The sequence below is a fragment of the Pelobates fuscus genome, chromosome 11 (genome assembly GCF_036172605.1).
Source record: "Pelobates fuscus isolate aPelFus1 chromosome 11, aPelFus1.pri, whole genome shotgun sequence".
In the NCBI taxonomy this organism is placed as follows: domain Eukaryota; kingdom Metazoa; phylum Chordata; class Amphibia; order Anura; family Pelobatidae; genus Pelobates; species Pelobates fuscus.
Window position 1 is genome coordinate 29,307,381 of NC_086327.1, and position 16,782 is coordinate 29,324,162.

General features: G+C 42.1%; 1 protein-coding gene across 3 annotated transcripts in view; it reads right to left on the reverse strand.

The window, feature by feature from the left end:
* Window positions 1-16,201, reverse strand: part of RIC8A (RIC8 guanine nucleotide exchange factor A) — a 39,911-nt gene extending 23,710 nt beyond the window's left edge. For 2 of the 3 annotated variants that reach the window (XM_063436744.1, XM_063436742.1), the window contains exon 1: window positions 15,889-16,201. In XM_063436744.1, coding sequence (XP_063292814.1) covers window positions 15,889-16,173 — 285 coding nt within the window. In that variant the 5' untranslated portion in view covers window positions 16,174-16,201. The remainder of the gene's footprint in view (window positions 1-15,888) is intronic. The other variant, XM_063436743.1, reaches the window with a different exon arrangement.
* Between the last annotated feature and the right edge of the window lie 581 nt (window positions 16,202-16,782).

Genomic DNA, 16,782 nt, shown 5'->3' on the forward strand with positions numbered 1-16,782 from the left:
AATCTGTTCAACAATATCCAGTAGTTAATATTAAGAATATCTCAGAGACAGGAATAATATCAGCACTTTCTGACTGTACTTGCTGCTAATATAGTAGTTTAGTCACACTGACTATATTCATTACAAGAGATGAATTACATTCCGCTGCCAATCAAATACACCAATTAACTCCTAGAGTGCCAGCTTCCATATTCTAACATTCGTGTTCCACCATGCGAAAAATAAACAGACCATTACGAGCGAACGCTACCAAGTCATACTTTTTTTTTTGCCCTTTTTTTTTTTTGCCCATACTTTTTTTTTGCCCTTACTAATCCCCTTAGTGTCCAGCACCACATGTTATGAGGACCAGGGGAAAGTGCAACATGAATTCATGCTAAACTGGGTTCACACAAAACATGTAATTAACATTCAGGGTATTTTAATCAATGCGCAAGTGTTCCTGACCCTATAGTGATCCTTTATTCCCTAACCTTGGCTGGTTTATCGATTCTGTGTACTTGGCTGGTTTATCGATCGCTCTAGTCCTTGGCTTGTTTCTTCACAATTCGATTTCTTGTATTTTACACGTTAAACCTGGTCACTAAGGTCTGGTAATACGTATCACTTATCTAGTCTTCCCCTTGTCCTGTGTGGCTTTATTCTGCGTGTTGGGTTTTACAATCCTGACACTTCCTTAGTGAGTTATAGTGTTTTTATTTTATTGAATGTGTTTTGTTTTTTCTTCGCTAGGACTGACATTGACTAATAGAAATCACATATACAATATATCAGTGTTAGGGTGAACAAACAAACAATCTTTAGCCTTTGGGAGTGGAGCGCTATATAAAATATTGTTCACTTACCCCAATAATGGGAGAAGGGGACTATGGTGGATTTGGTGTGCCTTCTCTGAAACTATGTATGTGAATTTCTAGCAGAAACTGGCAAAAGAGCCATCTAACACAGAATGTTATTGTACAGTCAACACACAAAGAAAATCCACAAAAACAATTTTGATTTTGCAAAGGAGGAAGTCCCCATGATAAATATCTATTTTAGAAACACTGTGTTTATGTGTTCCCTTGTGATCACTTATAAACCATTGCTCATTGCTTTCTATATCATTTTGTTCCATCAAAAACAAAACAGAAAAAAATCTGTGTACGGTCTGTCCAACAAATACAGCATCCACCAGTGTCAGCTTATCACCTACAGCCAATGAGTTCAAGGGAAACTATAGTGCTAGGAAACAAAGTCATTTTCCTAGCACTATAGTGTCATATAATGCCCCCCAGCCCCACCTTCTGTGCCGCTGAAAAGGTGTCACTTAACGGATTTAGCTCTGATGTCCCTCGGCGCTGGGTCATGCGCCGACTCCGCTCCTTCTCCCCCGACATCAGATGGCAGGGGAGCCCTAATGTGCGGTGAGCGCCTCGATTGCATTAGGACTACCCCATAGAAAAGCTCTGCTTAATCCTATGGGGTTTGAGATGCCGCTGGATGTCCTCATGCAGAGCTTCTGTAGACTGTACTTGTGGTGGTGTGAGAACCCCCAGGTAAGAAGTCAAACCATTCTAAAACGGTTTAACCAATTATGCTGGCAGGGGATTACGAAGGCACTTCTGGCACCATAACCTCTACAGTCCCCTGCAGTTGTTATGGTGCTTTAAAAAAATAGATCTAATAGGAACTTCATTCTCAAACAACAACAGGTGAGCAGGAAAAATAATACCTTTTTCCAGGGGAAAAAAAAACCAAGTCATGCCCAGATACTGTTAATTTGAGCAGAGCACTCACTGGGGAACAATTAAATACTGTTTGTGTAACAGTGTCTGGATATTATATATATATATGCACTATAAAGGTTCTGACAAAACGGTTCTATGTGAACTGGAAACTGATCTCTGCTGCAAGTCAAGCATGTTTAATTACTATTGATTATTCTGGTGTATTACAATATTTTATTGGTATTTATGCAATTCCTTTGCGCAGGCTTTGATATAAAAATAATGTGCCTTCATTTTGGGGTTTTTCCCCCAAATAAAAGTTTATAGGAAACATTTTTAACAAGAAAAAAATATATATATCATAATGTGTGTATGGTCACATACCATAAAAATAGTGTGCCCCCATGATGTTTTTGTTGGCAGTGCAGAGTACCAGGTTGTTTGGGGAGGTTGGGGTACATGTGGGATCTGTTTGTCTTACAAATTATACATTTTCTGTTAATTTCACCAGAAAAATGTATCACAGGTGTGGATGTGGTCTAAAAAAAAAAAAAAAAAAAAATAGGTCAAATAACACAACTACAATTATTCTTTTTAGACGTCCCAACTATTGATGCACTAAAGTTTCGGTTCCCAAATTTTTGGCCAAAAATAGGCCTATCCAATTTTGGCCAAAAATGTGCCGAAAATTAACCCCCCCCCCCCCTCCCCCCCAGGGCAGCAGCAGAGGACCTGACATCGGTTCCCACAATAAGAAACCCAGCACAGTGAGCTTCCAGGTATAGATTCTATAAACTACTTATCTGACCATCAATCAAACGTGCAGCGCACAGGAGTTGTAAACACCAGAGAAAGTAGCGCACGGAAGTAGAACTGGTACAGGACAAGCCATGAGCCGCGTTCTCTAGTGTTTGTAAGTTTGTAACCCCTGTGTCGCAGCGCGCTTTCTGGCAGGTGTCGCGGAAGGCTGGCGCTGGGTAGTCATGGAACGCGGAAGCGGACGCCTTGACGACAGACGCTGCCCGTGAAGCTGTCCCGGAGAGCATGCAGCCTTGCAGGCTCGAGGGCTTTGATGGGCTCGGGTACTGGGGAGCCGCCTCCGGTGTGGGCCGAGGGGAGGACTGCCAGCTCTGCTTCTCGGCAAGGTCATTCAGCTCCTCGGGATACCTGTCCCAGCACTGGGTGACCACCCCACCGGACATCCGTGGCAGCTGCAAACTCCACTGGGGGGAGAAAACACCTGTCTATGGGGTAATGGCAGCCTGTCCCCTGCTAGCCTGGGGGAGGAGAGCAGCAGCAGTGGGGATGAGAGGGCTGAACCTGGACAAGACATATAGAACCCACAGTGACAGGTGCTGGAGAACTACAACTCCCATCATGCTTTCTCACCCTTTAGGCTCACAGAGCATCATGGGAGTTGCAATTTTACAACAGCTACCTCTTTGACCTAGTAATACATTCAGGGTTATTACTTCGCTGTCAATTGTGAGGAAGTGAAAGTTAAATTAAACTGATTTTCTTATTTTAGGCTAAATTAGCCAAACTGAAAACAATTGTTTATTTTCCTAGTTTAGTTATTATGGCCTAAAATATGAAATTCACTGTAAGTTGATGACAACTGAAAAGTCTAATATTAATAAAATTATAGAAAAAAAAACATTTTAAAATCATTTGGGGGAAAAAGTCATTTTCGGTTTTGGTTTATGGATAAGGGCATCCTGAATTTTCAGTTTCGGCCCAGAATTTTCATTTCAGTGCATCCCTAGTCCCAACTGTCCTGATTTGTCCAGGCAGACCCTATTTTAGGGTCCTGTCCCACTATCCTGATTTTGTCCTGTCCTCAGGCAGCACACCGCAAGTGTATTATTATCCGCGCTTGTGCAGAAGACACTAGAAACATTTCAACAGCTGTCTCTACAAGATCTTGTGTTGGGCCCAGTGAAAGATGCTCTCCGTCAGCCCGGTAGGTTTGAAACCAAGATGGCATGCACCTTTAGTGGGCAGACCGGACCCATTTCAGGGCCTGTGCACCCATCCCAATTCCAAACCTCCTAATGACGGGAGATGTGCTTTGGCATTTTAAAGGGTGGCAAAGCAATAAGGGGTTGCAGTTCTGCAACATCTGACTCATGTCTGGACTAAGTGGTCCTTTAATAAGAACTCCGATTCTCAAGAGAAAAAACATAAATTTTACTTACCGAAAATTTCTTTTTCCTGAAGATTAGAGGCAGTGCTTATACCACAGGGATATCCAATCTGGAGGGAAAAAACAGGCAGGCAAATCTCCAAACATTTTAATCCCTCCCCTAATTACCTCCTTTCCCATAAGTAGCAGCTCCTCCTGATCATCCCCAGACAATACATAAGCCAAATAGCTGCAAAATTACTTAGTTTATTAGAAAAAAAGGGGCGGGAATTGTAGCACTGCCTCTAATCTTCAGGAAAAAGAAATTTTCGGTAAGTAAAATTTATGTTTTTCCTTTCAGATTAGAGGCAGTGCTTATACCACAGGGATATAATAAAGCAGATCCAGAGGGCGGGTTCATTTCACTACTGCTTGAAGCACCTTGCGCCCAAAAGCTGCATCCTCCGAGGCCAGTATGTCCAACTTGTAGTGTCTTGAGAAAGTATGGAGAGAGGACCACGTAGCCGCTGAACAAATCTGCGAAGGAGAAGCAGCTGCTCGCAGAGCCCAGGACGTTGAAACAGCTCTAGTAGAATGGGCCTTTAAAGGGCCTGCATGATCCATGCCATTCTTGGAATACGCCAACTGAATACAATCCTTCAGCCATCTAGCCAGAGAACTCTTCGAAACTTTCATGCCTTTCCTAGTGCCTCTGAATAGGACAAAAAGACTGTTATCCTTCCTGAAGGATTCTGTCGCTTTTAGATATTGCAAAAGACATCTCTTTACGTCTAGGCAGTGAAATTTGCTTTCCAAGGCATTAGATGGATTCTGACAAAAAGTTGGTAAGACCACTTCCTGGTTAACATTTGAAACAGAAAAAACTTTCGGGCTGAATGAAGGATCGAGCTTTAGAACCACCTTGTCCTGATGAAAAACTAAAAAAGGAAAATTTGCCCGAAGAGCTTGGATCTCACATACTCTTTTAGCAGATGTAATAGCCACCAAAAAAACAGTTTTCAATGAAATGAGCTTTAGGGAAGCTTCCTCCAATGGTTCAAAGGGCGGCTCACAAAGCGCGGAAAGGACTAAGTTTAGATCCCAGGGAGGACAGGTTTCCCTAACATAGGGCACCAAACGAGTCAGAGCTCTGAAGAACCTAGGAATCAGAACATTTGAGGCCAGGCATCTGAGGGAGAAGAAACTGATAGCAGAAACTTGTAATTTCAACGATGCAGGTTTAAGGCCTTTTGCAAATCCCATCTGAAGGAAACTTAGGATCTTCTGAATGGACGCGGAAACCGGGTTGACTTTAAACCTACAACCCCACTGACAAAATATCTTCCAAATTCTAGTGTAGATCTTAGACGTCGATTCCTTGTTAGTTGCCAACAGGATCTTTATCACTTCAGGATCCAGACCTTTGCTCTCTAAAATCTGGAATTCAGAAACCAAGCCGTCAACTGGAACTTCCGAAGGGTCGGAAGAGGCACCATGGCGTCCTCTAGAATTTCTCCTGAAAGCGGCAACTTCCAAAAGGTGGCCCCCGGAAAGTTCAGGAGAACCGAGAACCAACTTCTTCTCGGCCACCATGGAAGGATTAGGATAATTCTTACATTTTCCAGCCTTACTTTTTGAAGTATTCTGGGAATAAGCACTACTGGCGGAAAGATATAAGCCAGGTTGAACTTCCATGGAACTGACAGGGCATCTATGAAATCCGGCCTGTCTGCTGGATTTAGGGACGCAAATCGTCTTGTCTACCTGTTCATTCTGGATGCCATCAGGTCTATCTCTGGAACACCGAAGCGGTCTGTGATGAAATTGAAAGTTCTGCATGACAGGGACCAATCTGCTTGTTTCAAATGATGCCTGCTCAGGGCATCTGCCACCACATTGAATTTTCCTAAAATGTGAACTGCAGAGATGGACATAAGGTGCACTTCTGCCCACAGCATGATCATTGAACACAGGCTTTCTAATCTTGTTGATCTCGTACCTCCCTGTTTGTTCAAATATGCCACTGTCGTACGATTGTCTGAACGAATTTGAATATGTCGATTTTTGATGAGAAACTGAAACGCCAAGAGTGCCATCCATACGGCCTTTAATTCCCTGAAGTTCAAGGAACTTCTCATATCCTTCTCTTGCCAGGACCCCTGCTTCTTTATGTCTCCCAGATGGGCCCCCCAGCCCAGCGCAGAGGCGTCTGTTGTTATGATAGTGAAGGACTTCATCCGGAATGACAGACCCTCGTGGAGGAATCGAGAAGATGTCCACCACTGCAGACTTTTCAAAGTTAGATTGTTGAACCTCATCAGCCCATCTAGGCCGAGTTCCTGTCGATTCCAGACTAGCAGAATGTTTCTTTGTAGAGGTCTCATTCTGGCTTTTGCCCAACCGACTGCCGGAATTGAGGCTGTAAATAGACCCAGCAAGCACATGGCTTCTCTGATTGAAAACACACTTTTTACTCTGAGATTCCGGATTAACCGCTTGATCTTTAGTTTCTTTTCTTCTGGCAGAAATAACTTCATTGCGATAGAATCCAAAATTAGACCCAAGAACTGGATCCTTTGAACTGGCACTAGTTCCGATTTGTTGAAATTTATTAGCCAGCCATGCTTTTCCAGCGATTTGATGGCTGTACCCAGATCTAACTGTAGTTGAACCTGGGACTCTGCAATCAACAGCCAGTCGTCCAAATATGGAATGACAGCGATGCCCATACCTCTTAGAAAAGCTGAAACGACTACTAGAAGCTTTGTGAATACTCTGGGCGCTGATGAGAGGCCGAAAGGCAGTGCTCTGAATTGGTAATGTTTGGTTACCGATTGGCAGCACACCGCAAACCGTAGAAAACTTTTGCTGGATTCCGCTATGGGTACATGAAGATAGGCATCTTTCAAATCCAGGGACGCAAACCAACTCTTTGGGTGAATAAGCAGAGCCGCTGATTTTACTGATTCCATGAGGAATTTCTTTTTGATAATCCGCTTGTTTACGGCTTTTAGATCTAGAATAGGTCTGAACGAACCATCCGGTTTTGGCACCAAGAAAAGTCTTGAATAGGTGCCTTGATGTCTTTCCTTTATAGGAACTTCTTCCACCACTCTTTTTAGTAACAGAGTCGACACTTCTCGCATCAGAGAGAGTTCTATATCTAGAGACTGAACCCTGGAACATAGAAACATGTTTATAGGGGCTTGTGATAATTCTAGAGCGTATCCGTGCTCTATCACTGTAAGGACCCAGCGATCTGATGTCGTCTCTTTCCAATGCTCTAGGAAGTGACTCAACCTTCCACCCACCGGCCTGGCGTCATAATTTTTTATTTCTCTTGGCAGTAAACCTTTCCTTCTTCCTATAATCAAAGGCTCTTTGCTGTTGACCCCTGAAATAGTTTCTACGAAAGGAACTTCTGAATGAAGGACGTGTCTCTGCGTGACGGTTTCTAGACTGCTTCCTATATGATACTGGTAAAGCTTTCCTTCCTTCCTTCATCTGTTTCAACAGCTCATCCAGCTTAGAACCGAAAAGTCTTCCTGGTTCAAAAGATAGTTCACACAGAGAATTTTTAGATGCCGCATCTGCAGACCAATTTCTAAGCCAAAGCGCTCTCCTGGCGACTGTTGAGATACCTATATTCTTGGCCGACAATTTCAGGCTTTCTGTAGAGGCATCCACTAAAAAAATCAGACGCCATCTTGATATTTTTTAATAGCTTTAACGGGTCTTCCTTAGCTTCTCCCGTATATACCTTTTCTAGTTCTTCCAACCAAAGTTTTTGGGCCTTGGCAACGGATGACCCCGTAATCAAGGCTTTAGCTTGGGCTGCAGAAGAGATGAACAACTTCTTTAAAGAGGAGTCCATGCGTTTATCCATGACATCCTTGAGCCCGCTTGAATCTCCAATTGGTAAAGTAGTCTTTTTACCTATTTGAGCTATAGGGACGTCCACTACAGGGACCGTATCCAGCTTACAGTCTTGCTCTGATTCTATGGAAAAAAGAGTTTTAAAATGCTTAGACATAAACGGCTTGTGACTAGGGAACTTCCATTCTTTCAAAATCAATTCCTTAGTCTGTGGGTGAAAAGGAAACACTTTGGACTTTTTCCCTGTTTCCCCAAAATCAAAGATGCACTGCACTTCTTTAATCAATTTCCCAATGGCTTCATCTGGGAAGGCAAATTCCTCATCTGAGGAATCACTGCCTGAATTATCTTCATACTCAGAACCACTAGTTCCCGAACTAGTATCAGAAGTTTCCCAAGATCTCAGTCTTTTCTTAGCATGCTTTACCATCTGAGAATCCTGGGCAACAGAAGCCTGGACTGAATGGAATGCAGCTGACTGCATATCCACAAATGTTTGCTGCATACTTTGCTGCAACCAGCTGAGAAAAGTGGACATTTCTGTTCTCTTTGCTTCCTCTGAAGCTTCTTTTGAACACACTGAGCAAAGTTTCTTTTTACAACCATCAGGCATAGGTTGGCTACACACAGAGCACATTAAATGCTTGGTTTTAGATGCACATTTCCCCTTCTCAGCAACTTTATCCATACTTTCCGGATTAGACATACTGGGAAAACAAGAAAACAAGAAAGGGGAAAATAATCAAAATTTTCTCCTTACGGATTCAGGCTAAGAACCATTTAAAATGAAAACTTAACAGTCTTACCTTAAATGGCCTGAGAGTGTGTTGGAGGGCAGGTGAGAAACACACTTCACAACCGATCTGAGAGCTCCTGGCAAACAGAGGTTGCTGCTGGTACATGCTCATATAAGTCCTGTAACCAAACGAAAACGTCCAGTTCGAATTTGGCGCCTGAATCCAGGTTCGCATTGCGCATGTGCATAGCGCTCTGCGACTCCCTGGTGGAACGCAACGCAACCTGTGTGTGCGTTCCACCGACAGGACCTCCCAGCCGACGCACGCCTGCGTCCTTCGTCATACCGGCACCTGGCACGGCAAAAGACGGCAACATAAATTTTGAGTGACCACGCCGGCCGGCGTGTTGAACGCTACTTACCGGACATCAAGGAAGCAGAGCCTCCAGAGCCTCAGCCCTTCTCACCTACTTCCTGGAGAACCTCCTGTCTAACCTCCCCTGCCGAAGGCAGGCAAAGAACTGGGGATGATCAGGAGGAGCTGCTACTTATGGGAAAGGAGGTAATTAGGGGAGGGATTAAAATGTTTGGAGATTTGCCTGCCTGTTTTTTCCCTCCAGATTGGATATCCCTGTGGTATAAGCACTGCCTCTAATCTGAAAGGAAAAAAAATTAAATAAAAATGTACATATAGAAAGATATAATAAACAGGATGGAGGGCACGCATAGTTTCAAAGACTGGCTTTACGCACTTAAAGACCATTAGTAGCACCTTGTTGTGTAAACGTTACAGCCCACAGAGTGGAACTTTTCTTATGATCTGTGGTACCACTCCGACCAGCTCTTCCCTTTCTCCATGCCATGGCAACTACAGCACATGCATGTGATTATTCCTGGTGAGTGCACCTCATGATTTCCTAGAGCTATAAAAGGAATGGGTGGCCGGCCAGTGCTACTTCCATTCTGACACAGAAATTAATCAACAGTCAAGCCATCAGTTCGGCATCATGGGCCATGTGCAATCTGCTTAGAAGTGTTCCCAAATAGGGCCAATAATATACAGGGGGGAGGGGGAGTGATAGCAGAGTTGGGGTTACATTATTGTTACACGTATGGACCCTACATAATAAAGACACTATTAAAGGGACACTATAGTCACCTGAACAACTTTAGCTTAATGAAGCAGTTTTGGTGTATAGAACATGCCCCTGCAGCCTCACTGCTCAATCATCTGCCATTTAGGAGTTAAATCCTTTGTTTATGATCCCTAGTCACACCTCCCTGCATGTGACTTGCACAGCCTTCCATAAACACTTCCTGTAAAGAGAGCCCTATTTAGGCTTTCTTTATTGCAAGTTCTGTTTAATTAAGATTGTCTTATCCCCTGCTATGTTAATAGACCCTTGCTAGATCAGAGTATGTGATTAAAGTTCAATTTAGAGGTTGAGATACAATTATTTAAGGTAAATTACATCTGTTTGAAAGTGAAACCAGTTTTTTTTTTCATGCAGGCTCTGTCAATCATAGGCAGGGGAGGTGTGGCTAGGGCTGCATAAACAGAAACAAAGTGATTTAACTCCTAAATGGCAGTGAATTGAGCAGTGAAATTGCAGGGGAATGATCTATACACTAAACTGCTTTATTTAGCTAAAGTAATTTAGGTGACTATAGTGTTCCTTTAAGCGGGGGGGAAATAGTTTCTATACAATATGCAAAACAAAATACATGACTGATAAAAAAAAAAGTAATTGCTTCGAAATGATACATTCATTGATCTCTTAAAAATGTTTCAATGAATTCAATATGAGCTGATGTTTTGCATAGGCGCGAGCAGGAAAAGGGAATTTGCATGCACAATGTGTAAATTACCCAGATCAGTTTACGCTGATAACAATTCTGTTTAAAGTCAGCGTCATAACCAGGATACATTATAAAACTTTATTTATTTTAAATTAAAGTTTGATTGCCTGCGAATAAGATAGATCAATGTTCTGTAAACCCTGGCTAAGGCTGCAAATAGCATCGAATTCCCAGGAGAGTAACTCCCACTAATCTGGGGCAGGCTGAGACACGCATGTCCCAAAGCTTCACAGTGCTTAGGGATGATGCACTTCACAGTCTCAGTCTCTCCAAGCAAAATTATGTCCCACCATTCTAGAAATTTATTAAGCATCATGGGTAATGTAGTCCTCAAACATCTGTAGTGGTTACATTAGCCAACACCCTTCTAAACCTGATGGCAATGCACCGTGCCCTGCTACACAAACAGAATAAAGCTCAAAATTATGGGAATTGTGTGGCCCTTGAATACATAGCAGTTGCCATTTGTGCAATTTGATACGTCTATGGTGCTGTCTATTGGCGCATTGCAAACCATGTGATGTCACTCGGGCTACGGAAAGGTTTAAGAAGATCTGCAATAAATAGCAGGCATAATATAATGACCCACAGGACGGGTGGACTTATTAAAAGTAGCTTAAGGCATCGACCCAAAACACGATCAGCACTTTAGAGTAGGCCCAGAGAATATAACCGGGGAAAGCCTGCATGCAACATTAAAACACTGGTTTACCCACGGTCAGATGTACATCATTGGCTCCTAGAGATACAATATACCAGCTATAGAACTTGTTTCATTCATTGAGCTGGGAAATGTGTGGAATTGGGAAGGGAATTGCATTTTTAAAGTTAAAATAACAGGGAGTTGGAGATTTTTCTAAGTTCTGGATTTTTGCTCGACACTCTGCATGCAGGCGCTAAATGTTCCCCATTTCTTTAACCCCTTAAGGACACATGACATGTGTGACATGTCATGATTCCCTTTTATTCCAGAAGTTTGGTCCTTAAGGGGTTAAATTACCTCTATGAGGAGATGCTAATTGGTGCAGTGTGGCATTTTTGCCTAGCATGTGCAATAGCCTGCCAATGCTTTACTATGGGAAAGCATTGGATTGGCTGAGATCATCAAGACTGATGATCTCAGTCATGCAGGCATGGCCCGCCGCGGCTAAACTGGTGCAGCATGGGATAAAGGTGACTTCAAAACAGGGGGGCTGAGAACCTAAATAGTGAGTTTAACACTATAGTGCCAGGAATACATGTTTTTGTTCATGACACTATAGTGTTCCAGGAAAAACACATTTTGTAAAAAAAGGAGTTATAGTACCCCTTTAACCCCTTAAGGACCAAATTTCTGGAATAAAAGGGAATCATGACATGTCACACATGTCATGTGTCCTTAAGGGGTTAAAGAACACATGTGGACACCCTACCTATTCTATGAGCCTGTTGTGTTGCATTTCCAATTTCCAAATTATTTCGTTTTAGATCATGCTGCCTACCCGCTGATCAATCATTTTAATATTTAATGCGCATTATATTAACCTTTATTCTAACACCAAATGCATAGTGTGGCTGAATAGGTTAGCGATCATGAATAAATAACGGATCTTGGCTTCTATATCTTGTCGGCAGTGACACAATACCTTCTTATTTCATTGTTTAAAATATTAAATAATATTCAAATTCTTATTTTCATTTCCCACTCCTGCTGCCTCCTACGTTCCATATCTCACTAAAAAAGGATTAGAAAAAGCCCCAAACATGGAATGTGAGATCAATATTAAGTTCTTTAAAGGCGAATTGAAACTTCCCATTGGGTTTACTATACTCCTCGCACGATTATTCACTGAAGTGGGAATTGCCAGGAAGCGCGTTTCAAATTTAAAGCCAAAGTAACAGACCTGGGAGCTGATTTGGAGAATGAACTGATTTTAAAATTCCTGACAGTTCTCACTTCAGTGAACAAGCCTGTATGTTTAAAGGGACACTATATAGTCACTAAAAACACATTTAGCTTATAGATATTAAAAATCTCTGCCATTTCGGAATTAAATTACTTTTGTTTCTTTCCATGCAGCCCTAGCCACACCTCCCCTGGCTGTGACTGACACAGTCGGCATAAAAAAGAAAAACTAGCTTCATTTTCAGTCAGATACAAACTTACTTTAGATTTTTATCTCCTGCTCTGTAAATTGACTTTTAACCACACACAGGAAGCTCCGGCAAGGCCTAGCAAGCTATTAATTGTGCAGGAGATGAGAATTTCTAAATGAAACAAACTGTGCAATGAAGGCAGTGTAAACATTATATATCTCTCCTTACAGGAAGTGTTTAGGAAGGCTGTTTAAGCAACATGTAGGGAGGTGTGACTTGGGCTGTATAAACAAATTGATATCACTTTTGAATTGCAGAGTATTGAGCAGTGAGACTGCAGATAAAGTTGTTTTAGTGACTACAGTGCCCCTTAAACAATTTTAGGTTTGTGAGACATGCAAAATAAAAATTCATAACCCTTCATTCTTCAATTAAATACATTCATCTTGACTCAACAGTCTTTGTTACACACTCTGTTCACCTGACAGCATCCAGACAAAATACAGAGCAGAGAAGAAATTAAATAATGCTTCTATTTTTTCTCTTCATTTGCAATGTGTGCGGTCCGCCCCGGGCGGAACCTTTTTGGGGGTGGCTTTGTGGCATGCACAATCTCACTTGAAAAGTGCCGCCTGGGCCCGGGAAATGGATGGCGATGTTGCTTTAAGGTAATCAGCCCTTTAATACTGCACCAGACCGGGCTCCTGTTCCACCCCGACCAGCTGAGAAGAAGTGGGTTCAGATCACTTCCTCCCAGCAAAGAGGGCGCAGCGTGGAAGGGAGACCGAGCGTGGAAAGGAGACGAATTTACAAATATGGAGGAGGAGGACAAGGACTGAGGGACACTTGTGTCTCAGACTTCTATCAGCCTAGCAAAGCCAACTCCCACTGGACCCCAGGGAAGCCACCCTTCTGTACCCAAAATGTAAGGAAACAGAAGTGTGGCTAAAATATCTAAATTGTTATTTATATAAATGGGTCTGTGTGTATATGAGTGTGTACATAAGTGTGTGTGTGTACCTGTGTATCGGTGTTATTCTGAGTGTGTGTGGCAAAGTATATATCCCAGCATTCCAACGCTAACACAGCACACAAATACACCCCTGCATTCCAACTCAATACAAATACACATGCTTCAGGCTGTGTGAAGAGGACATCACTGCTCCCTGTATTCCCCACAGTGCAGCTGGCGCGGCAGCACCTTCGTGATAAGGGCCAGGCTGAGAGGAGTGGCAAACTTAGGGAGCGCCCTAGCGGTAATAGCGCTAGCTACGCCACTGTATAAATGTACTGTGTATGTCTAGTATATATGTAACATTGTATTTGTAGGGGCTCTCTAAACATACTTTAAAAGTAAAATAGGTTACAAATGAACCACTGCAGAGATTAATTAATAAAATAAAAAATAAAGTAAAATAATAATAAATACATAAAAATCAGGCCATAATACCAATTCAGGAGTATCTTTTTTTTTTCTTACATGGTTTCAGGAAAAAAATGGTTTATTCTATAAAATTGCTTAAAAAAAAAAAAAAAAAAAAGGTTTAAAAAAAATCTAGGGTTTGCTATTGGAGTGTTTCTGTATAGAAAGGGGCTCATTGACAATGTATTTTGGTAAACTGAAAACCAAAAATAAATTTAGGACAAAATAAAAAAAATTATATTTCTCTGATTTAGCTACTACCGTGATTGTTTTAGGTTTGTTCTAGCAATATGTTTTTTCGATTCACTGTTTAATGAACAAACCTCACAATTAATTTAAAGCTGCAATAGTGAACGTCTGCACCCCAAAATTTGTTGGCCACACGAGTGCTCAGCCTACATTACGAGAAACGTTGTTTACAAATATATGTAGTTCTAAGTTCATCACTTGCCGTAAAGGGTTAATCCAAGCACCACGACCAGTTTAGTGATTTGAAGTGATCATGGTGCCTAGAGTTTATATATGCAGCGTTTCCCTATGAAAAGCTCCACATTTAACCACTTTGCTCACGGTGTTGTGATTTCACCCCCAGCAATGTCAGTGAAGAGTCATTCGTCAACCTGGAACAAGAGGAGTTCCAAGGTGGATATTGTTAATTCTGTGCATATTTCTATGACACTCTCAGGTAGTAAATTAGAGCGTCAGGGTCAGCATCAGCACCAATTATGTGACCTACCGGGACCGGCAGGACAAGTTAAGAGGGCAAACCATTGTAAAAGCAGTTTGCCCCATTATCGGAGAACAGCATAAGAGTACTCCTCACATCATAACCGCTACAGCGGTCTGCAGTAGTAATGATGGTTGGAGCAACCTTTTCAGAATTTTGCAAACACTCACTACGTACAAAACTCAAAGCCATTAATCAAACAAGCAGGTCTTATTAAAAATTGTCAGTTCTGCAGTTGAACTAGTTGCAGAACGAATCCAATTATAACGCAGTTTCCTGGTAGAAGAAAAAACTGAAAGGGTGGGCAACACGGGAGGATTATTGATGTCCCACTTCTGCTAAAAATAACCCTGTAAAAAAAAAAAAAAAAAAAACATATATACAGTAATGTATTTCTCGTACATTGTAAGCTAGTTTAAACAAGGCCTGCTCCACCTCGTCTCTCGTTATATTTTCATTCCAGTTACTTGTCAAATATCCCCATTCTATAATTGTAAAGCACAGCGGAATAAAAATAATAATTGTATATCACAAGGCGTGAGCAGCAATTGGTAACTTAAGTCACACGGAGAGAATTTCAGCCCCATCACCCTCAGACAGCCAGAATCTGGCTGCAGATAAGCGAAGTTGCTCTCCACAGGAGTTTCGTTCACAAATAGCAGCCCAGGTGGTTTATTCACTAAAACAAGGAAATATAGACTAACATTAAAATTTTCATTGCAAAATTCAAGGCCAAAAAAAAGACAAAATGAAAAAATAGCTGGAGTTTGGAGGATGTTTTGACAAAAAATTGCCATTCCACGTTCAATAATCCACAATTCTCAGTTTACTAAATAAAAGCCGTGGAGATTGCAAGCTTGTTATAATAATCCGCTTTTAACCTAAATGTGTGTAAATTGCAACCCTTCCGCACAATGAAACAAAAACACAACAGAACATAAAATCACATAGAATTAGCATTTGATAAATTAATTTCCTCTCGATCACTGACAGCAGGCTATCTCCAAGCTGACAGATGCAAATGCTGTGGGTGACTAGCCCACAGGCCTATAGAAACTGAAGCCGATATGGAAAGTAAAATCAAAACCAGGGTTGACAAAACGCCAGAACTCCAGTTGTTGTAGGAATACAACATCCATGATGCTTTGCAATAGAATCCATCAATACACACAAAAGTGTTACTGTATCATTATCATTGCTCAGGATTCCATCCCAAGCTTTCCCCCTTTCCTCCCTAGGTCCCACCTCCTTGGATTGAGGGAGATTAGCAGACAGATGATCCATTACCCACACATTAAGCAGCGTTTTCCCACCATGCATGCACCCAGAGGCCAGATCAAAGCATCCCTGCCTTACCTCCTTGTTATATTGTGTCAGTGTCTTCTGAACCAGTTCCTGTTCCCCTGTCTCCAGCTTGCCCAGGATGGTGTCCAGGTCCATGGCTGGCAGGCGGAGGGGTGCTCTGTGTGTGAGTATGGGTGCTGGGTGACTGCCCTGTGTTTTGGAGGAAGTGGACCTGGCTGTTGGGCTGCTGTTCTTCCTTCTGTTCACTGATACAATGACATCAGTTAAGGAGGAGGAGCTGAGCTCAGGACTTGGCTTACAATCACACTGATGGCTCAAGGGCTGAGTGAGAGGCATCACATCTCAGGCAACGTGTCTGCTTGGATCAGGAGCAGATCATGGGGCTCTTACCAAAGCCTGGATACTGTGTCTATTCACTGCCTGCTGGCCCGCAGTATATCTCTGTACTGAGCTGGGGGATCAATGATTGAAACATCAACCCCGCATTCTGCTTCATAGTGTGCATATTGCAAATATTACTATATTATAGTGTGAATCATGCCCCCATTTATATATATATATAATGGGGGGAAAGCATAGATCACTTCTGTGCAATCTTGTGGGCCTGGTCTCAGCATAACTACATGGGTATTCTAGTCTGCCTGAGATTAGTGGGAGTTACACTCCCATATAGCACCTGCCATCATTTTAATAATGTAAATTACATTTGTAGCTGTAGAAATTATTAGTAAGTCACCTAATATTTATTGGAACAGAAATTTGCAATACCGCTAAAATCAAAGTGTCTCTTTGTTTTTTTTTTTTAAATGCTGGGAGGTATGGCAGGGGAAATGAATGTCCCAGGGCTACCTTTACAGTAATTACCACTCCTGTATCCCTACATCACCTTAACGCACCACACTACACGTTAACCCCTACTCTACGCTAACTACAAACTACACTACA